The sequence below is a fragment of the Carlito syrichta genome, unplaced genomic scaffold, assembly GCF_000164805.1.
Source record: "Carlito syrichta isolate Samal-C Ts95f unplaced genomic scaffold, Tarsius_syrichta-2.0.1 Scaffold303580, whole genome shotgun sequence".
Classification (NCBI taxonomy): Eukaryota; Metazoa; Chordata; class Mammalia; order Primates; family Tarsiidae; genus Carlito; species Carlito syrichta.
Window position 1 is genome coordinate 160,686 of NW_007247676.1, and position 26,585 is coordinate 187,270.

The window sequence follows — 26,585 nt, forward strand, 5'->3', positions numbered from 1 at the left end:
GATTTTTTGATTTATTGTAGAGATGAGGTCTCGCTGCCCAGGCGGGTCTCGAAACATGCGGGCTCAGGCAATCCACTCACCTCAGCCTCCCAAAGTGCTGGGATTACAGGCTGAGCCACCGAGCCCAGCTTATTTTATTTTTTACTGTTGGGGTCCCGCTCTGTTGCCTAGACTAGAGTGCAGTGGTGCAACCCTAGTTCATTGCAGCCTCAAAATCCCGGGCTCAAGCAGGCTGCTTGGGTCTCCCCAGTAGTTGGGACTACAAAAGCAAGCCACTATGCTTGGCGAATATTTTTTATTTTGATTTTTTTAGAGATGGGGGTCTTGCTGCATTGCCCAGGCTGGTCTCAAACTCCTGGCTTCAAGTGATCCTCCTGTCTTGGCCTCCCAAAGTGCTGGATTACAGATGTGAGCCACTACGCCCGGACCCATTTTGCTTATATTTATTTATTTTGCCTCAGTTCTTGTTTGTCTGAGAAGGTTTTTAGTTCTCTCTCACTTTTTTTCCCTTTGGACGATAGCAGGACACTGCCGGGGTGAGGGTGGTGGATCACAACATCAATAAGGATATTGATCTCAAACCAGGCAAAGTGGGGACCAAAGGGAGGCCCAAACTTTACCTGTGTGATGTCTACATGTATACCTAATCCCGAATTTTACCCACATCTTAAAAAAAACTCTCTCACTTTTTAAAGGCTACTTCGTTGAGTATAGAATTCTAGATTGACAGCTTTTCTCTTTTAGCATCCTAAATCGTTCACTCCATTTTCTTCCTGTTTTCTTGGTTCAAGAAAAGAAGTTCAATGTCATTCTTATCCGAGTTCCTCTGTAGATGAGCTTGTCTGCTTTTTCATTTGACTGCTTTCAAGGATTTCTCTATGTCTTTTGTTTTAGACAGTTTGAATATGTCATGTATAGATGTGGCTTTTTGGTATTTATCCTGCTTGGTGTCCTCTGAGCTCCTTGGATCTGTAGCCTGATAACTGAAACTAATTTTAGAAACTTTTCTGCCATTGTTTGTTTAAATATTTCTTGTCCATTTCTCTTTGTATCCCTCTGGTATTTTAACTAAGCATATGCTGCAAGTTTTGACATTGTCTCACCTTACTTGGATAATCTGCTTAATAATAAATATTATTATTATTTGAATTCATTTCTTTTTGAGGCCATTTCTGTCGACTTATTTCAAGTTTTCTACTCTTTCCTCGAGTCTACTAATGCGTGAGGCTGTCATTTTTTGTTGTAGTTGCTGTTATTGGGGTTTTTCTTTTGGTTTTTGTTTTTATAATTTTTACCTCTCTGAGATCACCTTTCTAGTCTTATATGCTGTTTACTTTTTTCAGTAGTGTCTTTACAATATTTAAGATTAGTAATAGCTTTTTTTCAATGCCCAGCACAATAAATTTCAACATCTTGGTCATATGTGAGTTTGGTTCTGTTTTTTTTTTTTCTTGACTTTTGACATGCCTTGTAGTAGTTTGTGTGTGTGTGTGTGTGTGTGTGTGTGTGTGTGTGTGTGTGTGTTGTGGTCAAAACCCAAAAATGTTGTATAGAGTATCATATAATGAGATATACTGGCTTTAATGTGAGGAATTATGTTACTCTGGCCAGAAGTGGAGCTGTGTTTGAAGTTTATTTGATTTGTAGGCACCAGCGTCTTCCGTCTCCTTTAGCGCACCTTGTTTTCCCCTCTCCTTTTGGTTTTTGTGTTGCTCCTCCTAGCTTTTACTGCTTGAATCCACAGTTATTGTGTTGGAGGTTTATGGGCCAATGTGGTAGGTGTATTATTACCAGGAGAAAGGGAGCTGCTTCCGGTGTGAGATGGTTGACAACAGGTTCTTGTTTCACGTTTGGAATGAGTTCACAAACAAACTCACAGAGAAGTGGGACAAGCAAGTAGCTTTATAGAGCAGAGAAGAGCACACTCTCAAGAGGGGGAGAGCCTGCAGAAACAGCCTGCATAAGGCTGCTGCTTCTGCCACTAACTCTTGTTGAGCTACAACTTATATTCTTATGGGCATTGAGAAGTGGATTTGCGGTGGGCATATCCTAGAAATGAGTGGTCTTAGGGCTGAGTCCCTGTTTCTCCTACCTCACTTCATTCAGGGGAGTTTCAGGCCTAGTAAGCTTATACCAGGACTGTCATGGCACCCCAGTGGGTAGAGATTTTGTAAAATCACAATGCTAATGATATTATAATGTGAATATAATGAAGGTAAAAGATCATGGTTATCTTAGGTCAGCTTTGGCCACTGCTGCGCTTGCTTCAGGGGTTCTCCAAGCTAGTTCTGGCCTTGTGAGTTGGCTCTTGATCTTGCATCCAGGATGAAAGGACTCATATGCTGCAGCCATGTCTGATAAAAGTTTAACAGATAAGTATGTACTTTGTTATAGGTAGGCTGCTTGTGTGCACGCTGGTTTTCAATGGCTCCTGTAGGCGTCAATGAGCTTGGAGCTTTCTTACAGCCCTGAAGCTTTCCTAGCATAAGCTGCCCACTTCAGCAGGTGGGTGTTCTCTAATCTCTTGGTCAAATTTTGGTCATTCAGGTACACGGTGGGCTTGCATCTGTACCCCCGGGGAGTGGCTTTTGTATGTTTCCATCCCTTCTCGAGGCGTGGAGTGATTGGCTTTCTATCCCCAGTTTCTCCGTGCTGCAGGATTCCTGTCTATGCCTTTGAAGCCCCCTCCATTCCAGGCTGGTGCTTTCTTTTCTTTCTTTCACTTATTTTTCTGATGGGAAACAGAAACTGAGTTGAAGACAGGCAGATGGGATAGAATGTCACTGTTACCCTCTGGCCGTGTCCTTTCTTTCTTTTTTTTTTCCACCTTTAAATTTTTTATTTTAAAGCTGTGGGGTGCGATTCAGGGTTAGGCATACAAATATTCATTGTGCAGGTATCCTTGTTGATGAGACGTGCCCCTTCTTCCCCAAGCAGTTTCTCACTACTGCCAAGTCCACCTCCTCGCCCCCCACATCCCTGTAATTTCCCACCACTGCCAATCCTTTTCTTATAGTATTATGAGAGTTGTTCAAGGTCCACCAGTGAGTGAGAACATGTGATACTCAGTTCTTTGTTTCTGTGAAAGGTCACTCAGCATTATAGTCTCTAAGTCCATCCAGGTTGCTGCAAAATTCATGAGTTTGTTCTACTTCATGGCTGCGTAATATTCCATTTTGTATATGTACCATATTTTTTTTATCCAGTCTTCTTTTGATGGGCAGCGCAGCTGGTTCCATGTTCTTGTGATTGTGAACAATGCTGCAGTAAACATACGTGTGCAGGCATCTTTTTTGCAGAGTGATTTGAGATCTTCCGGGTATATTCCCTTGTAGGGGGATTGCAGGGTCATATGGAAGGTCTATTTTTAGAACTTTTAGGAATCACCACACTGATTTCCACAGAGACTGTACTAGTTGACGCTCCCACCAACAGTACAGAAGTGTTCCCTTCTCCCACATCCTCTCCAGCAACTGTTGTTTTTTGAGTTATTGATGACAGCCATTCTGACTGGAGTTAGGTGGTATCTCAGTGTAGTTTTGATTTGCATTTCTTTGATGACCAGTGAGGCTGAACATTTTTCCATGTATCTGTTGTCCATGTCCTTTCTTTTTTTTTTTGAGTTGGAGTCTCATTCTGTCGCCCAGACTGGAGCACAGTGGCCATTCCTGGCCACCACAGCCTCGACCTGCTGGGCTCTGGCGATCCTCCCGCCTCAGCCTTCCAAGTAGCTGGAACTACAGGCGCGCGCTACCACGCCCGGCTAATTTTTTGATTTATTGTAGAGATGAGGTCTCGCCAAGCGGCCCAGGCGGGTCTCGAACCCGCGGGCTCAGGCCATCCACTCACCTCAGTCTCCCAAAGCACGGGATTACAGGCTGAGCCACCGAGCCCGGCTATCCATGTCCTTTCTAAGGTTAAGATTCTCATTTTGTCAGGGAGCAGGGCCTGAGCACATAGCACAGGGATGAGTCTTGCCCTTCCCTTGCAGTGCTCATGGAGTCAGCTTGCTGAGATTCTCCTTCCTTCTTCCTGGGGAGTCTAGTGAGGTTCTGGAAGGAAAGCCTGCAAAATGGGTTTGTCCTCATCACCGCAGCCCACACTTGGCCCCCAGCAATTCCTCAAAATTCTTCCCCAATTTCCAATCCCTTTGCAAGCTCTAGTGCCTCATTACTATTTATGCCTTGAGAGAATTCATCCTTTCAACACTTGCTCATCTTCTGCATTTTTTATTGTTGTTGTGGCCACTGATCTTTTGAGTTGTATTCCTTGATGAACTCAGTCTCCAGCTATATACTGCCCTGAAGCTTGAGCTCTTTTATATGATTAGAAACTTCTCTTCTTCCTTTTTCCTTTTTCTCTTCCTCCTATTCTTTTTCCTTATTATTTGTGTGTTTGTGTGTGTGGGGGGGAGATTTCTCGATTGCACTTACATTTCTGTTTTTAAAAATTTCTGACCCAAATCCTGAAGTCACCTTCTATTTTCCATCTCTGTTGTTTTTTACATGACTCTTTCTTTTCTTTCCCCTCCTTGGGACTCTCTACATGATGTGACATCTGCAACTGCCAGGTTTCTCTGCCATTATCTCTCCTATCTAGCCCATTCTTGGTACCTCTTTCAGACTTAGCCTCAGCCACTTTTTTTCTCATTAAAATACAATTACTCCATGTCATCTGCTGTGATGAAATCAGATTACCCCTCCCTTATTCTCAGGGTGCTGTGTAATCTTACCAGCCAGTCACTTCTTCTTACTTCCATAGTACATTGAATACTCTACTGAGGTTGGTATTATTTTCTGCTATGATTTCTGCTACTTTCTTATCACTAACCTCTTTCTCTTCTTCCCCTCTCTGTAAGAATTCCTTGAGACCTAAATCAAGATTGCATTAAACTCTTCCCTGACAACTTCAGTCCATAAGGAATCTTTGTCGCTTTTTACCAATTGAAACACTCAGCTATACCACACAGTTTAGAACATATTATGTGTTGTCTTATCCTATGATTGACTAATGTGTGTAAGTCTTGGTTCTCACAAGTGCTGTGTTTTCACTGTAAATGGGAATTCAGACCATCTTTGGCTCAAGCCTTGGTGCAATATGACCAGATGGAGGTCTTGGAGCACTCACAGGCCAACTGGAAATTCAGGAATGGGATACCTGAAAGATACCTACAGAAATCTAGAAGAAACGTAGCTTATTCTTAGTTTAGTCTTTTTGCCTCAGCATAACCATTAGAAAACCTTCAGATATTCTACTGCAGGACAAACAACAGCCTATCCCATCCCCCCTTGGCAAATCTCCATCCATGAAAGACCAGGACAGCCCAACATTTCAATTCATGGTTTAGCATAATCTCTAGTAAACTTTTAGCTTCCTTGTTAAGGCTGAAGATCAAAGTTCACCTTTTGGCTGGCCAAAGTCATGAAAGTAATAATACAACCACTTTTGGTCAAGGAATTTGTGAGTTGCAAATGTCTGGATTTGTGAATTGCAGATGTCTAACAACTCTCTCGCAGGAAAAAAAACCCTCTGGGTCCAAACTCCCCAAAGTTAACCTCATCAGCCCTTTATGACCTAAGTGACACATCAAACCCCACCATGGCAGCAATCATTTGACTAACACACCCATCTGCCTGCTGTCCATCACCTGACGTCAGTACCTGCACTTGCCTGTGACAAAGAGCAGACCACACCTAGTCACCTTAATGATCTTCCCCCATCAAAGGGAATGGTTAAAAGGACTCAACCACAAGCAACCAGGGGCTAGACTCTGGTGTGGCCAGGTGCTCTGTGAGCCATGGTTGTCACCATGCTTCCTGGCTTTGGTCCCCTTCCCCACCTTGGGGAGGTGAATCTTCTTTCTTCTTCTCTTTCTCTCTCTAATTTACTTTTAAATAATTTTTTCTTAACTTCTTTGTGTGTTGCAATTCTTTGCAATTACATGGCTCTCTGGGTTACCGGTGCCGCCCCTCCTTCCGTCCCCTCACTGTCTCTATCCATCCATCCACCCTCACCCCGTCCGGACCCTAACAGTCCCCGCAGAAGCTCTTGTTTATTTGGGATTTGAATCATGCTTTTAAGATTAACATGTTAAAGAAGCCCTTGGGAAAAAAACCAAAATAATGTATACTGGCTATGAAGTCGAGCAAGAACACTATTAAGAAACACTGCTAGGTAGACTTTAAAGGTATTTGTTGGAGATCCAGCCTTGCCATTATATGAAGATTTATTAAGGAACTAACAGCACTAAACGTGAGCAATCTGTTAAAGACAACATTAATCAAAACCTAAATTATGTTTCTTTTGATTTTACACCCAACTAAAAGGAGTGGAGTGGAGAACAAAAACAACTCTTTGCCGTTAGCTGTTAAATTAAAAGGGCTAAAAAATATAGTCATTAATATTTTATTGATTAGACGCTGATCTTCACACACTGGAAGCAACATTTACAATGTACCGGATTGCAATTAATCTCAGTTTTTCCTCTGAAGCTAGTTGAAAGCTTGTCACCAGTTAAGAGAAAGAATACATTCATATAAAATATTCCCTTGATAAAACATATAAGAAGTAATTACACATATAACAGTGTTATCACTCATCTTTGATGTGCCACAGAATGCTGGTATGATGAATTTTATTTTGCAGTGACATTTTAGAAATAATAAATTCTACTGCTCTGGCAAGGAAGCTAGACTAAGTCTTAGAAAACGTGAGTTAGATGCAGTCAATTGCATCTAAGATGGATAGGAAAGGGTTTTATTACTACTTAGCTCCCTGAGCATTATATATATAAGATATATGGGTTGTTATATATATATTGTTATATATATTTTTTATATATATATACACGAGTTGCTAGTTTTACAGTTGTTTGAATATAGTAAAAGCCTTTTTTCATATTATATAACTAACATTTCCTTCAGAAAGTACATTGTGGGTATGAGATATAATATTTTATTGTATTAAACAATGATTTTCCACTAGACCTTTAAATAAGGATCACCTGGAGAATTTCTGAAAAAGAGCAATAAATGGCTTCCACTCAGACCAATTAAGAGTTTGAATCTGCATTAAGAGTTTTTAATGAGAAACTCTTAGTGTAGATTTCCTGACGGGTACCTATAGAAACCTAGAAGAAACGTAGCTTATTCTTAGTTTAGTCTTTTTGCCTCAGCATAGCCATTAGAAAACCTTCAGACATTCTACTGCAGGACAAACAACAGCCTATCCCATCCCCGCTTGGCAAATCTCCATCCATGAAAGACCAGGACAGCCCAACATTTCAATTCATGGTTTAGCATAATCTCTAGTAAACTTTTAGCTTCCTTGTTAAGGCTGAAGATCAAAGCTCACCTTTTGGCCAGCCAAAGTCATAAAAGTAATAATACGACCACTTTTGGTCAAGGAATTTGTGAGTTGCAAATGTCTGAATTTGTGAATTGCAGATGTCTAACAAGTCTCTTGCAGGAAAATCCCCTCTGGGTCCAAACTCCACAAGGTTAACCTAATCAGTCCTTTATGACCTAAGTGACACATCAAACCCCACCATGGCAGCAACCATGTGACTAACACACCCATCTGCCTTTTTAAAAAAAGTTCTCCAAGCAATTATAATGTTCAATAAGGGTTGCGAATTAGTGATGAAAGATTACTATGAATTGAAAGTAATCCCTAATATTGTTGTTTATTGGTTTTGTACTTAGAACTTTTGAGGGTCACTGGGGTTAATAATAAATAGGAATTAACAGTAGAAATCTCTATGACTTTCTTAGCACCTAATTCCTTCCTTTGTCAGGGTTTGGTATTGCAGTAGGGCCTTAGGGACATTTTAACTCTTTTAGGGTTCTGAGCATCCATCACATGCATAGTTTATACATCCTAATTGGTCCCTAGTGTCAGGAAACAGTTAAAGAGGTTCTGGCAGCATTTTACTACCAAGGGATGACGTACAATGCGCCAATGGCAAGAATAGAAAGGATTGTATGACTCCAGGCAAGTTATATCATTTCTTTGGATGTCTCATCTCAATCTGGCAAATGAGAATAATATGGCACTCTCTAGGGAATGCTAATATTGTAAAAACTAATTTTAACTTGAATGTCAATTTAAAGTAAAACAAAGGACTATTAAAAATACTAATTATTTATTATGGTGGATTTTTCAGACTATCAATCCTTGTACTTTGAAGACAAAATATAAATGAAAGTGTATTCTTGGAAAGGCTGTAATTTATGTCTTTCAAAGTCAAGATACTCACAGAGGCCCAGGATTAAATATCATTTTATCTGCTCTACAGGCCCAGTGAAAATTAACTTATTTCTAGAGTTGATTTGAACTTGTAGTTCCCATCTAAAATGGCTATGCTGTATTTTCACAATTAGAGCTCTGCCTTACACCATGCAGATTATATAGATTGAATTGAAGGAGCAGAACATACTTTTTCGATTTACATTATGTGATGCTGTTACTCATCTCAGAAGGATCTTTATAAATTAAAAAAATCTGCTTTTTAAAAATTGCATAGTTTTATTTCAAAAGAAGTACTAATAACATTTTTCAGAGTCAGAAACATAGAGAAAGAAAATCTACACAAAGCTGAAGCTATATCCTTTCAGTCACCTTATTATTGAAAAGAGTATATCTCATTATACATCAGTTATGATCCTAAATTGAAGTTTCACATCCCGATGGCTTAAAAAGCTACTCAGAGGATTTTAAAAACTATTATATATCTCTATTAATATAAAAACTTGAAGCAGATAAGTGCTATAAAATTTCACAAAATTTGAAATAATGAAAGAGGAAATAACGGATAGAAACGCAATATAAAATGATCAGAATTAAGTGATAGTAGTTTGTGTTTTGTATGTGTGTGTATATAAATATAAATATATGTATGAACAATATTTTAATCACTCTCATCTTATTTCCAAAGATTGTTATTTTCACTTGTGACAAGTGAATCATATCTCAGGGGGTCCCAGTTGATTTCCAGAAATCACACGAGTCATTCAAAGCCTATTCTTTCCTGGGTAGGAGAAGCCTGTGCTCTACATAGTCCTGTGCTGAGTTCACAAGGGTGAGAAAAAGGAACAGAGTGTGAAGAACTCACAGTGTCTTAGCCCATGGACAGGGAAGATAAACGCCTAGAGAAATATCTATAATGCAGGCGGATACATGGTTAGTGGTGGGTGTCTAAAGTGCCTCGAAAACATTGATGCGGGTTCTTCGTTTCCAAGTCAGGTTCCCAGACTCATCAGGTGTGTGTCCACACGATCCTGCTCCCACTTTTCCACGTCACCTCCCTCCCCTGAATCCTCCCAATGGCACTTGCCAGCCGGAGTGTGTTCCCCATGTCGTAACCCGCACCCAGAAGACAAGTGTCTCTGGCTGATCTGCCATCCATCCACCAAAACCCTCCTCTGTTATGTCCTTGAAGAGCTTGCAACTCCATGTCCAGGATTATTCTACATCTTCCAGTTTCCCTTGACTGTCCTCGCCACCTTCTCTCTAGCTGGCACCAGGCTCTGGTTCTTTGGCACCGAGATTCTCAAACCCTTGTAAGGTGAAGTTTAGCTCAAGCGAGGATGCAGCATCCTTGTGACTTTGTGTTGCTGTTTCAGTGTTTATTGTAATTTTAGGTCTGTTTTCTTTATTTCTTACTGCTTATTCCTCTGCCTGACATGATGTCATGATGCCTCAGAGCAAAGTTTCACAAAGTATGTTTTTTCCAAGCATATGTTATGAAGTAGAAATTTTGCACATAGTGGCAATAATTGAAAGAAAAAAGGACATTGGCTTTTCCTAAAATGCCTCTTTTCTTCACTGCTACTGTCTTGCAGAGATCACTGTGGGGATACAATTTTCTTTCACTTTCTAGAGCTATTTTCGCTAGGATTCTGGGCTCTCCACAGAGCCCCAGATGTTCTTGTATGATTTCCTGGACTCAACTTGGGATAACACAATGCACGTGGGCCATGAACATACATAAGTTGGTATCATTTGTTTGAAGAGTTGAGTGTTTGGAGGTTCTGCAGCATGAACTGATTTATATTTTACCTTCCTTTGTCAGTTCTGTGTATTGGAAGGAATTTAGATTGTGCTATTGGAAGATGCTGCCTGAAAGACTGGTGTATTACAAACAATTATATTACAGGATTTTAGCTGTCAAATCATGTGAATTTTCCTAATATAGCATTGATACCGCCTCGCAGAGTCTTGCATTTTGCATTTGGAAAGCTTTATCTAGTGATGGTTCCCTATGTAGTAACCTGATATGTTCCACTAAATATGAAATGAATGATTTAAAAGGAAAAAAAACAAGGATTATAGGGTGGAAAGATGTCACATTTTCTGGGTGAAACAATGGAGACTTGTTTGCAATGTTATTCATTAACTATTTCATGCAATTATCCTTATCATTTTGTCTTTGTGTCTTTTCCTACCTTATTATCCTTTAAATGTTAAAAGCCTACTATTAGCTTATTTCTAATGCTTCCAGCTGAGATAGAAGCAATTTATTCTCAATGCAATGCTAATATGCCCAGATTTCAAACAGAAACACACTTCCTCAGTGAGGAATAGAGCTCTGTATGCTTCTTCAGTTATTACAAACTGGTCTATTCATGGCTGTCAGTCTTCCTGTAATCTGTTTATGGCTTATATCCAAAAATGAAATATAAAATACAACATAGTTATGGGCATGGAGAAAAAAAAACCAATATTATAGACTGCTCTGGTCAAAGCTGTTTCTAGTTCTCTCTGAGGTGTAAATCCACACGTGGCAATCAACTATATCTGGAAACTGAATGTATGGATTCAATTGAGCAAGCCCTCCAGGCCAGAGCACTTAGAGAATGACAGAGTTTTATAGTTGGTTAGAATTTCGTGGCACAAACTTAAATATAACTTATACAATGTATGCACTTAGAGAGTAAATTTGAATTTCTGAGGCCAGTTTTAAAACAAAAGGAGGCAGGCATGCGTGTATGCTAATAATTATCCATAATGTGTTGTTCTCTATCATGATTGTGAAAAAACTGTATTTATAGAACATTTTAAAATATTGGGCATCTAGTGACTTGTGCCAACGTTTGTGTGACTGTCGTAATAGTCTCCTTACGTTTCTTATGTAAGAGTTTTGGCTGCTGATGTAGTGATCGAAGGCCATGCTTATCTGAAGTCATAACAAGAAGATGGTAACGTCAGCTTAATGTACAGACTAAGGCTTCCTCTGATCCCTTGCCTGGTAGATTCAACTTCTGCAGCTACTGAGAGGTGGGCCCCTATCTCGTGCTCAAGGCGACCCCGATCATGTCTGAAGTGACTTTCACAAGCACAGGAGTCCTGGCCCCTTGCACTTCCCTTTCCTCTCTGTCCCATTCTCAAAGTCTCCTTTCAGCTAATCTCACCCACCTGGAAGTACAGAGCTCCCCCTGGAGAGGGGCCACCTCACACATCAGCTTGCAACCACAGCTCCACCCACCCACCCACTTGCCACTCTCTCCTTTGGGTCTGGGTCTGCCACACTCCTGCTAGCGAGAGTCCTGTTCTGTCTGAGCAAAGCCTAACTCGCTGATGCTCGTGTACAATTGGCTTTATTTGTCTGAAAACTCTAGCAGCCGAGGGAATGGTGGATGTCCTAGAGCACGCAAGCCAAACCCTCCCATGATGTGTTCCTCGGCTTAGAATTCACCCTGCGTGTCTCTCCTTTTCTGTATGACTCTCCCAAACAAATCTACACCTCCTGGCCAAAACAGAGATGTCTTGGACTAGTTCCCCCTTTTTGGTTTTGGTCCGTCTTGTCTGACTTCTCTCTGTGCCATCTTCTTAAAAATCCCACAGCCCACATCAAATCATGCTTATTTCTTACCTTGGTCTTCACATCTCAAGTGGTTTAGTCTTTTCTCTTCTGCAGATTTCTTCCCTTCACTGTTCCTTTATTTTCTTCAGAGCATAAGCTCTGAAATTTCCACATGATGTTGCCTTTATCTGAGGCACTATGCTTTTTCCATTTTCAAAATGCCTGTAGGTGTATAAACAGCACTTACCTCCCCATTCGGAGGTTTTTCAGAGGATGGTCTCAGGAAGAGTCATCTGATCTGATGAGTATTGTCTATTGCCACAGAGTTGTAAGATTATGGGTCATGAAGGAGACGGAAGCAGGGGAGGTTATTTTCATGGTTTTAAATTCAATGAGAGTCTCTTAGCAAGTACATTGGCTGGGTGATGGGGGTATGTGAGTCCAGGGTTTAGAAGAAATAAAGCAAATATTTCTGTATACTGGGGAAGGGAAATATTTACTTCTTCTCCTTCTGTGTTTTTCCAACATTTCTTCTTAGAGGGAGACATTGCTTTCTCCTTCCTGGGCATTTCTCTCCTTTCCAGTGCATTTCCCTCTAGAAAAGGTGGAGTGGATTTGATTGTTTGGTGATTGGATGTCCCTGGGCCAGGTTGGGCTCTGCAGTGACCCAGGGGATGGCCCGCTGCTCCCACTTTCTCTGCAATGCCCATCTGTGGCTGCCCCGCAACCTCCGCTGTGCAACTGGTCGGTCACTGGCCTTGGCGTATGCTCTCCAGTCCTAGCATGTCTCTGTGCATAAGCGTGGAAGGGAGGACTCGATTTAGATTGGGAAGTGGACAGTAAGAGGTTCTGCACTGACCTCAGCACTATACCAGTTTTTCGCAAAGAACCCTGCACTGGGAGTCCTAGAATGCTGGTACCCATTGACTGCTTCTCCATTGGTGATCAGCTCTTCTGTGTGTCGAGTGCTCTCTTAACACTGGTGGAGAAAGTCTTGGGCAAAGCATCTCTACTCCTAGCCCTGTGTAATGTTCTAAACCATATGCATTTACTCAGCCTCCTCTCTCCTCTACCACTAATGAAATGCCATGGTCTTCTGCAGCCTATCAGGAAGAGGCTAGGTAACGTTTATATATGATCTGCAATCCTCCAGCACCTGGAAATGAGGTATTATCCACCCCAACATCACAGAGCGAGCGAGGGGTCGAATAAGGAGATGAATCCAGGTGTGTCTGTGCCCAAATTTCATGCTCTTTTCATTGCCTCAGCCTACCCTTGTAAAAGGCCTGTGGGATCATTTTCTGTATTTTCTCCTGGAATCGTCTCTGCTTCACATTATATCTGCTGCCACTTCATCCCGGGTTCTCATTTCTTCTTTCCTAGACCATAGAGCCTCATAGCTGGCTCATCCCTTGTTTGGTTCCTACATATTACATTTGACCAGATTGTGACCTTAAATTATAGCAGTGATGGCATTGATTTTCTGAACCTCAAACCCTTTAATTACCCCTTAAAATGAATGCAAACCAATCCTTATCTCTCTCAGCATTCATGAGAAATCACAGTGAGTCTATATTTGCCTTTCATGTTTTTATTTCCCCCCTTTTAAATCCACACGTGCAAACCTATATCCTCCTTTCCTTATATACTCACTTGTAATTATTATATCATTCCCTCTGTCCCAGTTGTTCTTTCACTTGGGTTGTTGAAAGGCTCACTATCTTTCAAGGTCCATCCCAAGCGCCAATTTATTCACAAAGACTTTATGTACATTTTTTTTTTTTTACTTTATTGGAACCTTAAGCTCTTGATGGTTTTCATGTGACATTTATAATGACTCTGTGTATTCTTTAAGCAAATTGCTTCTCTCTCTATCCTGCACCCAACACAGCACTTTCAACAGAGTCGTCACTCAATAAACACGTGCCCTTCCTAGAGCACAAGGAGAAACTGGGGTTGTGGCACTGTCTGTGGTCTCTGAGTTCCCACAGCTCTTGCTTCTTCGCTGCCTCAGCAGCCTGCTCCCATCTTCCACCACCCGTCCTTGCTATGTGTCAGAGCTCCTCCAACCTGAGACTCTTACCTTCAAAATATCACCTGACCCTCAGATCTCTGGTGCTTCCTCAGACGTGTCTCAGACCTCCATCCATGTGACAGATCAGTCTTATCTAAAGTCTATTAATTCCTCCCAGATTTAATTCACTGTGTGTGTAGCCTACCGTTGCTTTTCCTTGTGTCCTTCTCTGTTCCTCCTGTCCTTTAGGCTCAAATATGAATTAACCTTAACTTCTATTTCTTTATTTCTACCTCGACTCCGCTGTGCTGGAGGAAGCCTTGAAGTTGCACAGGGGTACAGTTTTGAGTCACAACAAGTCCACCTAGAATCTTAGGTGTAACCTCAAATGACTCGGACGATTTTTCTGGAAGCTAGTGTTAAGTAGGAGGAAATCTAAGAGAGTGTGGTACCCCAGCGAGAAGAAATATGAGTGTCTCAGTCAGATCAATGCGGTTGATGGGTCAATGAAGGTGAAACTAACACTTTAGCGTGCCTCAGCTACAAAGAGTGAAATGGAGCACCCCTCCCTGCTCAGATGCTTCTTCCCAGTGTGTCCCTCTTACCTTAGATCCAGCACTTCCTTGGCACTTTCCTTCCCTTACACCTGGCCTTTTGCTTTTCTGGAATCTTGTGCTAAGGATCTTTTGGGCATTATCTGTGATCCTGTAACATCTTTGTGGTGTAGACAATATTCTCGTTTTTCAATTTTCCTCACATATTTGGTTTGTGTGTGTGTGTGTGTGTGTGTGTGTGTGTGTGTGTGTGTAAGAATTGTTAAAATCTACTATCTCAGCAAAGGGAGTTATGTGGACAATTGCCTGTGACCTGGCAAAGGTGGAGTCAAGAAAGCAGTGAGGATGCTTTGTTGAAACGAGGTCAGAGGTGGTGTTGCCTCTTACTAGGGAAGCAACAGGATAGACTTAGAATGCATGCAAGATTTGGATCTGTTTTGCAACTAACCCCATGGATGTAAGGTGTTGGAGAAACAAACAAACAAAAAAGTCAAGAATGTTGCCAAAATTCTTGATCTAAGCAACTAGAAGGAAGTGTTGTCATCCGATGACATGAGACAGGCTGTAGGTGAAATGGGTGTGGAAAGCTAATCAGGACTTCAGATTTTGGCATGATGAGGTTGCAATATCTACTGACCAGCCATGTGGGCGTGCAGGGTGGAGAGTGGAGCCTGGGGTCTGCAGTGAGAGACAGTGATGTGGCCTGGCTGTTCAATGTGGTGTCATTGGCATCCAAAAGAGTTCATGGCCCTGAAACTGGGTGGCATTGAGTGTGGCTGGGATTAGGAAGCCTCAGGACTTAGCCTGGGCTTTCCAGCCCATGAAGTTGGGTGAAGAGAAGGAAGCAGCAGACAACCCCGAAAAGGAGGGAAACTGAGGTAGGAGAAAATTTAAGAATAGTGTCCTGGACGTCAATGAAAGAAGTGTATAGAGAAGGAGGGAGCAACCAACGGGATCAAATGCTGCTGAAAAGTCATAGACCACAAGAAAATTAATGAATTTTAAAAAGTCACATACAGAAAGGCCTAAGAGCTGAGCACCAACCTTAGCAGTGATGCCAAAAACGAACTGTTTTGATTGCTGCAGTGACAATTCAAAATATGTTGCTCAGTCCTCCTTTCAAAATTTTTCTTACATTTCATAGTTGACTTTGCCTTTTACCTTAAGGTGAAAATTGAGGACAAAGTTAACAGATATCTTACTAGCTTTCCTAGGGACCAAGAGACGATGGTGAATTGGTTCTCACTTCCCCTCATTCCAGCTTGTTTTACTGGGATGCTTTTCTGCCTTCTTTTTAGGGTGACACCTTCCAACAGTGTTTTTGAGACCTTCTAATCCCATTGGTCCTGTGGGGTCCAAAGTAAGGGTCTTCCTTCCTTTGCTTTTACTAATTTCTTCTTCTTCTTCTTGGATACTCCTTTATTTCATTATTTTGTTTTTTCCTGGGCTTCACAGTAGTTCTTCCTCCTTGCAGCCTTCAATCTATGCTTCCCATGGCAGCCATAATCACCACTACTTGTTTCTGCTTAAAAAGTAAACTATGCTCTAGCCTTGGCCCTGTGGACGTTTGGGGCTTGCGAATGCTGTAGGCGTTGGCCTGTGTAACACCCCTGGCCTCTACGGTAGAGGCCAGTGGCACTGTCACTCCCAGCTGGGACAACTAACAATGTCTCCAGAGATTGTAAATATTCCCTGGGAGGCCAAAATCACCCAGGGCCGAAAACTACTGTCCTAACTAGAAAGGCTCGTTTTTTCGCTCTAGCTAACTTCCAATCCTTTGTTCACATCAGTACTGGCAATATTTGCAAAGTAAAAAGTTCACTAAGAAGTTTCATTTCTCCAAATCCTGTACTGTGTCCTGATAGCTTTAAGGTAAAGTTCCGACTTCCTTGTCGCTCACAAAAGAAATGTGTGCTTTGGTTCCTGCCTGTTTCCATCTTTGTAGAGCCCTGCGGATACCAGTGCTTCTGTCCTGCCCAGCTGCTCACTGTTCATGCCTCTGTGCTCCACATATATTTGTCTTCCCTCTTTCTAAACTGTCTATCCTTTTTTTTGCACCCAGGTAAGTCCAGTTGGTCCATGAAAGTTACGCAAAGATCCTTTTCTTGGTATAGCCTTTCTTTATCTTTAAATCTGATTTAGATCTTTTGTACTCTCATAGAATTCCTTGCATACCATTATCGTAACACATACCCAGTTAGACTATGGTCATTGATTTCTCATCTTTTACTTCTTGCTTGATTCTAATCTCTGAGAGGTCAGAGGTTTTGTCTTATGGTTCTTAGGCACTCGATACATGTTTACTAATGTTAATATGCTAAGGGATCCCAGAGGAGTGAAGTTATTTCTGACATGAGCAAATGTTAAGTCCTTAATGGAGAAAGTACCATTTCTTACTCTAAAAGGGTGAGAAAAACACTTTGAGCATGAGACACTGTGAAAAAATTAAAAAAGGAGAGTTTCTAGAGACAGCAAATTTGGCTAAAGGAAGCTTAGATTCATTAGGGAGGAGCAAAGTCACAAGTTGGTACTAAATCTTGGAAAGTCTTGAATTTTAGGTGAAGATAGTAAGAAGACATTAATCATCTTTATTAAAGGGACTGGTATAATCATCATTTTTAAAGGAAGACTATCAGATAATTTAACATAGTTAAGAGTGGAAAGAAGAGACTGGATTTAGTTGGAGCATTTATAGCTATTAGCCCAGGCAAAAAGAAATAGAGATTGAACTGAGAGAGTGAAAGGCTTTTTAAAGCTGTCAATCAGACTATGTCTACATTGTTGCAGAAACATGAGCTTTTCCATAACTATTCTAATTTTGCACTGAAATCGCTTCTTGTGAAGTAAAGCATGTGCAATATAATTTTAAACTGGTTTTAACCTTTTAAAAATAAACATAATTCTCTGCATAATAGATTATGGTAAAATGCACTGTTACTGACTTTAGCTCAGCATGCAAATGAGATACTGGAAAGCTTTTCTCTTGAACCTAATGAATTATGGTAATTCAGTCAAAATCTTCCTGTAAAATCAGTTGAAATAATTTACTGTACTTTTAAATAAAGATCTCCAATCAGATGCTAAATTAATTCCTAAACTGCATGAATAATTTGTTGGTCTCACAGATCGTTCTTTCTTGCAACTATGCAATGAAGTCAGAAAGGACACATTTAATCCCAGCTGATTTATGTGGAAAGTTCAAGTCGTCATGCCACACCCAGCCCGTGGATAGGAAGGCGGGATCTCCAAGTCAGCTGTCACTGAAGTGCTCCTTCTCTGAACTGTCTCTTGTGTTGGGATTGTTCAAGTCTTATTTTAGACATTTTCTCAAATACATACTTCAGGTTCAGGTGTCCTTAGTTTATGTTTGCACACACACAGAAACATGAGAAATCCATACACAGACACACATAGACACTCAGAGTCACACGTGTTCGTGTGCAAATTCCTTCTACCCATAGGACTTCTATTTTTTTATTGCTAGGGTCTCACTCTGTCACCCAGGCTGGAGTGCAGTGGCACAATCACAGCTCACCACAGCCTCAGCCTTCTGGGCTCAGGCTATCCTTCCACCTCAGCTTTCTGAGTAGTTGGGACTACAGGTGTTTACCACCACATCCAACTAATTTGTTTATTTTTTTTGTAGAAGTGAGGTCTCGTTATGTTTTCCAGGCTGGTCTCAAATCCTGAGCTCAAGTAATCCTCCCACCGTGGCCACCCAAAGTGCTGGGATTGCAGACATGAGTCATCTTTCATGGTCTGCAATCCCATCCCTTTTTTCTTTATAATCGCAAGGCTTTTGAGGAAATAAAGAACAGCTACTTTGTATAAAGAGGCTGGAAACACAGAACTTATATGCTATTTTGATTGTGCAGTTAGATACAGATAAATATAGTGCTCTTCTCTCCATCTCCGCTCTTGCGCTAGAGCAGGGTTGCCAAGGTGATCGTACGGCACGGTGGATTTGTTTTTATGCGGCTCAGCAAGTTCATGCTGAAAGCTCAATCAGTCCAAACAGCTTCTCCGTCCACGAATCGTTCTCTCTATTATTTTTCTTGTCACTCTCTAGCCACATGTTTTGGCTTTGCATGTTTTAGAGAGTGTGGGAAGAGTCTGTCCTCATTTTGGTGGCCTGATACCTGACGGTGCTTATGTAAGTAAACGTTGACTTAGGGAAGAGCTGTCAGACATGTTGTCAATGCTCACAAAAACATGGGATTCTAAAATATCCCTTTGGAGTGAGATAGATTCTCTTTAAGAAGCCCCCGGGAAGAATTTGCTAGACGTCTTTTAGGTTCATTCGTGTCTAATAATTCCGTAAGGTTTTTAGAGACACAATTAAACATGTATTATTACAATTCTTACACAAGTCAGGCTTGTGACAAAGCTTGGGATGGCTCTTCCTCAAGGAAATGCGGTGCCCTTACTTTTTAGGGTTCATGATCTCATCTTTTTTTCAGTATATGATTTTTATTTTTATTTTTTATTATAAAGATGTGGGATACAATTCAGATTAGGTATACAAATGTTGATTATGCAGGTGCCCTTGTTGATGAAGTGTGCCCCTCCCTCCCCTAGAGTTTCCCTCAACTGCCAATCCCAGCCCCCCTCCCCCGACAGTTTCCCACTATTGCCAATCCCTTTCTTATAGTATTATAATAATTGTTCAAGGTCCGCTTATGAGTGAGAACGTATGGTACTCTGTTCTTTGTTTCTGTGATAGATCAGAGTCCAATCGACTCTAAACCCATCCAAATTGCTGCAAAGTCCTTATGTTTGTCCTTCTTTATGGCTGCATAATATTCCATTGTGTATATGTACCACATGCTTTTTTCATCCAGTCCAGCTTCAGTGGGCAACATTTTTTTATACTGTAGAATGTGCTAAGAGTCCACTGTCTTATCTCATGTTTGCAAAGACAACATATATGCGAAAAATGCTGTCTGGTCATTTCTTCTTTCAGTGATCTACTATAAGTTGACTACCCATCTGTCAAACTCTGTGCTGGGAAACTGAGGATGTGAAAATTACCTTAAATCCAATATGACTTCTGTCCTCACAGAATTTGGAGTCTAGTTGGGGAAGACATATATGGATCATATAATCCTTCAAGCAAATTAAAATTGCAACAGTGCGGTGCTTGGAGAACCCATAGCAGGGACATTTGACAAAGAGCTCAGGGAAGGCTTTCTGAAGAAAGAGCACAGCTGAGATCCAACACAGGAGTAGGGATCACCAGGCAAAATGAGGTGGGAAGGGTTGCCAGGCTGAGAAGACACTCATGCAAAGACCCCTGTGGGCGGGAATATGGCAAGTCTAAGACTGAGAGGAGGCAAGGGTGCTGGGATAGAGTGGGTGATGGAGAAGACAGTGACGGGGAGACTGGGAGTGCATTTCCAGGTAAGACCAGGCAGGATTTTTTTCTCTGTTCAAGAGCGCTATCTTTATTCTTACATAAATAAAAAGCCATTTAAGGGTCGTAAGAAGTATTTTTTTGAGGGTTGGGAGGAAAAGCAAATGGACATAGGCAGACCGGTTGCATGGTTTTTGTATCCAATACCTGAGGGCATAGCTTGCTCTAGTGTGGAAGCAGCAGACAAGAGGAGAAGGGAACACATTCAAGAGGCGTTTAGGAGACAGGGCCAAATAACTCACAATTAGGTACGAGACAAAGAGTGAGGGAGGAGGTGTCATTGCTAGTTTTCTGGCTTGCACAAATGGATATAGGGTGGTACCATTAATTGGGACAAGCATCCGTGGGAGGAAGCAGGTATGGAGCAAGATGACCATGGGCTAGGTTTCAAACATGTTGGGTTTGAGGTCCCTGTGAGACATCTGGAGAATATTTAAGAAGTCATTGGGTGCATGCCTCTAGCGCTTAGTGGTGAATCTTGGTTGGAGATGTCATTCGTAAGCCTTCTGTGTAGAGGTAATAATTGAAATCATAGGTGTCAATGCAGTCGTCCAGGGAGGCGCTATGTAAATAAATATGGAATGACAAAGGTGCTAATTTTCTGCCTCCCACATATGAAGAGATAGATACTAATTTTTTTATGTCTAAACTTTTTAAAGTTTTTAAAGCAGACTCAACCTCTCTCAAGTAATCATTCATATGTATCTACCTGCAATAAATATCTAAAAATGTCAAGACACCTGGTAAAAATAAAATGTAGGAGAAGAAAGTTTTGCTATATTATCAAGACACAGAAGGGAGTGAAAATCAAAGCTAACTCTTTATTTGACTGGGCCAAAGCCATCACATAAATCAAACAAACTTAACTTTGCTTTGAATTGATTTAAAGTTAAAAAAAACACTTGTGAAAAAAATTTGTCAGAAAATTTGTTGAATTTTATGGACACAAAGTTTAAACATGCCTGTACTATGTTCAAACAAAGCTCTCTGGGTTGTCTTATTTCCCTACAAGAGACAAAATCTACTTTTATGCATTTTTCATATTCATTAGCAGTGGATTCAAATACCAGTTGCTTATCCTACTGTGTATCAGATTGAAGTCCAGCAGAAAGCATTCATCCTGCAGGGCATCCCCGAGTGAGTCTAGAATTGAAGTGGTCTATTCTAGGGAAATATTGCTAGAATGGGGGATAAACAGGGCTCTGTGATTAGTGAGTTCCCAGTAGGTACATTCTGGAAAAAGAGATTATGAATTTTTCTTATGAACCATTAAATATGAATTGATACCTGTAAAATATTTACATGCTAAGTCAATATTTATCAATTACTTTAATTACTGTGGAGCACAAATCACGTAATAGCTATGATCACTGCATCAGTGATTGCATGTTATTTTAACCCTTAGATTGTCCCTTTGCCCTGTTTTTTTTTTTAATGAATACCACATACTTTATTATTATTATTTTATTATAAAGATGTGGGGTACAATTCAGGGTTAGGTATACAAACGTTGATTATGCAGGCACCCTTGTTGATGAGGTATGCCCCTCCCTCCCCTAGCAGTTTCCTTCAACTGCCAATCCCACCCCCTCCCCTGACAGTTTCCCATTACTGCCAGATGCTTTCTTATAGTATTATAATTGTTCAAGTTTCGCTTATGAGTGAGAACATATGGTACTCTGTTCTTTGTTTCTGTGGTACATCACTGAGTATGATCGACTCTAAATCCATCCAAGTCGCTGCGAAATCCACGTGTTTGTCCTTTTTTATGGCTGAATAATATTCCACTGTGTATATGTACCACATTTTCTTTATCCAGTCCAGCTTCGATGTTTGCCCTGGTTTTAGTTGGCTCTGTAAGGAAGATGCTCGCCCAAGAGAAAGCTGTCTTTCTTTTTAGTTCTAGTAACCAGACCCCTGTACAAACTATGGAGGATGTACATTTCATTGATGATGGCAGAAGTGCCAGTGCTGATTAAGAATGTTTATGCTAAACTCAAATTTTCTCTAGGGTGGAAATTTTAATAACAAAGGAGTTGTTCAAAAGTATAAAAAGGAGTAAAGGAGGAAAAACTGGTGCCTAGCGTATTCACATGCCAGAATGTTCACTTTTAAAATCTGTGAGTCGTCTTTAAGTTGACTAAAACCGCAGACCTGGCTTGTGACTCTTCTCGTAACCTGTTAGTTAGGCTGTTCCATGACTGGGGTACAATGCTTTCCTCCGATTAAGAGGTCCACAGCTTCAGCTAAAGGAAGGCACTGAGAAGCCACTTCCAGGAGTGTCAGAGCGCATGGGTTTTGGTGGGTTTGTGGTTTGGATTTACCACTGATCAACTCTGTGGCCTTGGGCACTTTAATCCTCCCAGTGGAGTATTTGTTTCTCTTCCTGAGGAAGGCTTTGCTCCTGGATAGTTAGATCAGGTTTCAGCAGGTCATCTGTGTGCTCGGCATGTCAGCTGAGTCTGCGTAGGTTGCTCTTTTTGCCTTTGGAACGACTGTTGAGCTCAGGTGTTAAGAGAAACATCTGCTGAACAGGAACCTGGGTCCTGGCGTTTTCGAGCTATGCAAAACAGAACAAGTTATTTCCTCTCTTTGTACCACATTTTTCCCCCAATTAACTGATGGAGATATTTATGTAACTTACCTCTCAGTGTAACTGTGAAGATGCAGAATGACTAGATGCATGCAAAGCACGTAGGGCAATACATTTGTTCTTGTTACTACTATTATTATTTATCTCATGCTAAATTTGAAGCCCTTATCTACTCCTGTCCATATTCATCATGAAACGTCTATTTATTCTCTACGCTACCCAGCACATGTGACACAGGAAAAAGTTGAAATCCAATGCATTCACCCGGGGAGAGAAATCTTGTAATGGACCCTTCTTCTTTTTTTTTTTAATCAATATTTTTTATTTTGATATTGTGGGGTACAGTTAAGGGTTAGGTATACAAATATGCTTCATTCAGGCCCCCTTGTTGATAACAGGTGTCTCCCCATCTCCAGACAGATGTTTACTACCATTAGTCCCATCCCCCGCCATAGTTTCCCAACACTGTCAGTCATTTTCTTATAGTAGTGCATTGGATGATCCAGGTCCACTATATGAGTGAGAATATATGATACTCAGATCTTTGTTTCTGTGAGAGGTCACTTGGTATTATAGACTCTAGCTCCATCCAGGTTGCTGCAAAATGGCAATTATCAACAACTCAAAAAATAACAGCTGTTGGAGAGGGTGTGGCGAAAGGGGAACACTTCTACACTGTTGGTGGGAGTGTAAACTAGTGCAACCTCTGTGGAAAGCAGTGTGGCGATTCCTAAAAGCTCTAAACATCGACCTCCCATATGACCCCGCAATCCCCCTACTGGGAATATACCCTGAAGAACTGAAATCACTCTATCGAAAAGATACCTGCACGCAAATGTTTATTGCAGCGTTGTTCACAATAGCAAGAACCTGGTCCATCCAAAGAGGACTGTATTAAAAAAATGTGGTACATATACACGATGGAATACTATGCAGCCATAAAAATGAACCACTTTCTTAATCTCCCTTCACTGAAGTCACAAAGGGTTCTCTCTCTCCCCTACCTTTTCCAGTGACGGTCTCCCCCAAGACTATTTTGCTCACTATCCTCTTTCACTCTACCAGGTCCTACCTCGTATGTGCTAGACCAGTGATGGAGGGGGATGATTCTGTAGGGCAGTGTGTGAGTATGTGTGTGTGAGTGTGTGTGTGTGTGTGTGTGTGTGTGTGAGTATGGCAGTGTATGGAAGAGTATGAGTGTGTGTCTGTGTCCGTGTTAATGTGTGTGTGTATGTGAGTGTGTTAGTGTGTGTACCTGAAAGAATGCTAGTGTGTGGATCTGTGGGTGTGTCAGTGTGTACAAGTGTGTTCGAGTGTGTGTGAGTGTGAATGTATATGTTTGAATGTGAATGTGTTGTGTGAGGAAGCATTAGTGTGAGTGTGTGAGTGTGTGTGAGCGTAGGTTGTATGTGTGTGAGAATGTGTGTAAATGCGTGTGCAAATCAAAGTAACAAGAGGAAAGTTGTTTTATACTGATGATAAGACAATTATTGCAGTGTCTTATCATCAGTGTAAGACACTTATGTAACTTTCATGTCTTATAAAAGTTATAGCATCAGCGTGGTAACTTTTAGAATGAACAGGCCCTCGGGAGGAATGCCAAATTTCAGAACTGACTTCGAGTTCGACTGAAGGCAGTTTGAAGTGCTCATACCTTTCCAACTGCCCCCTTTTCATTCTATTGTAATTACTATGCTTTTTCACTATCTGAAATATTCTCCCCATAATAATAATGATTCTGTAAGAAAGAAGTCCAGGAAGGAAGTAAAAGTATCCTTGTTCTTAAACGTTTTTATTTTCGTCCTTCGAAAGTGTCTTGAATTGTGATTAAATAAATACATCTCAGACAAACACAAGGCACCGAGTCTCTCCTGGACTTGCTTCCTGTCGACAACGTCAAGTGTTGTTGACGGTGTCCTCCTTCAGGGATGTATATGTCCTCCTTTGAATTCTGTGTGAAACTTGGTTTGTTCCTTTTCAAGATGACTTCGTGTCTGAGGTGCTTTCTGCAGCAATTCGCAATAGACTGCTGTCTATCGCTGTTGGTTTTATTGGAAAAAAGCTGTATTCTGAGTTAGATGCAGGGCATCTATTTACATTTTATAAGCGGAGTATGCAGGTTTACCGGTGGATTCTGCTGCTTATTAGTAAGATTTGCTTTGTGAAGCTCTGCTCAGCTCCCGGCTTTGGAAGCATACTTCTCCATTTCACTGCAGAATTTCTGAGGGAAAACGCAAACCTTCCTGTCTTCAGTTCTGTTGCTTCAAGAGGAACCTTTTTGCAATGGCAGCTGTGGAAATACCTCCTGAATCAATTGCATGAAGGGAATATAGATGACCAAAAAAGTCCAATTCTAAAGGGATTAGAACAAGATACGGTTTTCAGTTTCACCATCCCCCAGCATTAGAATTAATTCCTTTCAAGTGTTTATCATGTTGCATCAAATAGTCCATTTTTGCCTTCACCAGCCAGGAAAATTTTCCATATTCTGAAATGTAAAAAAGCATGTGGTTTTCTGTAATATGTCTTATTATGGTTGTGATCTTAATTATTACGCTAGCTTCACTAATTTTAAAAGCCTTCATGAGTAGAAAAGTAATTTTTTCCCACTTTGCATCTTTCTGCTCAAGAGACTCCCTGAGAAAAGGGGAGTGTCATCATGGCCCTTTTTAGATGGGCTTTAGGTTTTCCTTGGGAATATAAGGTTTTAGACTTAGGGCTGTGAACAGCAGAAGAGATAAAAAAACTGAGTTTCTGATTTCTGTATCTGATGTAGAGCAATTGGAGTTGGTTAAATTAAATCCCCATTTTTAGCTGAAGCTATTGCTAACTCTTCAAACATTTTATTCAACTCACCAGCCCAGTTGGATAACCAACTTGATTTTGTGCCTTCTAGGTATATTTATTTCAACCAATTAGAAGCGTTACAGCCAGAGACCTTTGGAGACCTTCTGAAATTAGAGCGACTGTAAGTGTTGACCCTTTTGATGTCCCTTGTTTCTGCTGTACATTTTCTGTTTACATAACCCATCAGACAGCCCTGGAGAGCTGGGCACTTTGTTGCAAGCTTAAGAAGCAGATCCTGCACTTTGGCACTAGAAAACAGAGGTACTATAAGACATCCTGTAGTTTGAAAGCAATGAAGCAAAGGATAACCCATTAAAAATAGGGTAAAAGAGAAACAGGCACTTGTCAAATGAGGTAAAACCATTAAAAAAACTTATGGCAGAATCTACCACAATTGAACACATACCTCCCCTGTGATATAGCAGTTCCACTTCCAGACACACACATAACAGAAATGTGCACATAAGGGCACTGGGGTACGTGTCCTTGTGTTTACAGCAGCATTATTTCTGATCGCTTCACACTGCAAACTACCCAAGACTCTAATAAGATAATAGAGAAATGAGCTGTTGTATATTTATAAAGCTGAATACTATTCAACAACATGGATGAATCTCAGAAACATTCTGAGAATTAAAAACATCTATAACACTGAAGATTGTAGAGTTCTATTTTGTTCTGAAAAGAAATTTGAAAACAGTGGGATTATATGCAATATTGAGAAGCTGAATGGTGGTTACCTTTGATGGGACGGAGGTCATCGGAAATTCTGCATTTCCGGAAGTCTTTTGTGTTTTTAGTGTTTCCAGGGTGGTCATTACACAGCTTGGGCAATGGCAGTGTGCTCTGTATCATGATGTCTGCACTCTTCCAGATGAATGTTTTATTTCATCAAAGCTTTGTTAAATAAAGAATGACAAGCCACAGGGACACTTGGACAGTCCTTTTGTTTTGTGTTTTATCAGATGAAGATACTCTGATACTTCAGTTCTTATAATGCCTTATATTAACCGTGATTGTGTCCTTACCAGATGATTTTTTATTTTCAGAAAAGAAAATGCAGAAACACATAGCTAAACTTAATCAGGAATTTGTTTTCCTAAAGAAATTTGAGTTAAAAGCTTATAAACTTCAAAAAGAATGTCCTTAATTCATATAGAAGATGGGCCAGTTAAAATCAAAGTTAAGAAGAGCTAGTTAGTCATTTTCACAGGCAGTTACTTCAACCTCATTGTGTATGGAAGTACATCCAATGCATAAACGTACATGGCTTGCTTTTGTGCTGGGGATATGTGATGATAGACAGAACACCGGGCAGGAAAGTGTGTCGCACTCCGTTCCTGCTCTAAAGTGTGTGAGCC

The 26,585-nt window shown here is 40.8% G+C and overlaps 1 protein-coding gene across 1 annotated transcript in view; it reads left to right on the forward strand.

Annotated features, from left to right (window-relative positions):
• LOC103261061 (peroxidasin-like protein) overlaps nucleotides 1–26,585 on the forward strand; it is a 334,905-nt gene that overhangs the window by 130,339 nt on the left and 177,981 nt on the right. The window contains 1 exon segment of the mRNA XM_021712669.1: nucleotides 25,274–25,345. Coding sequence (XP_021568344.1) covers nucleotides 25,274–25,345 — 72 coding nt within the window.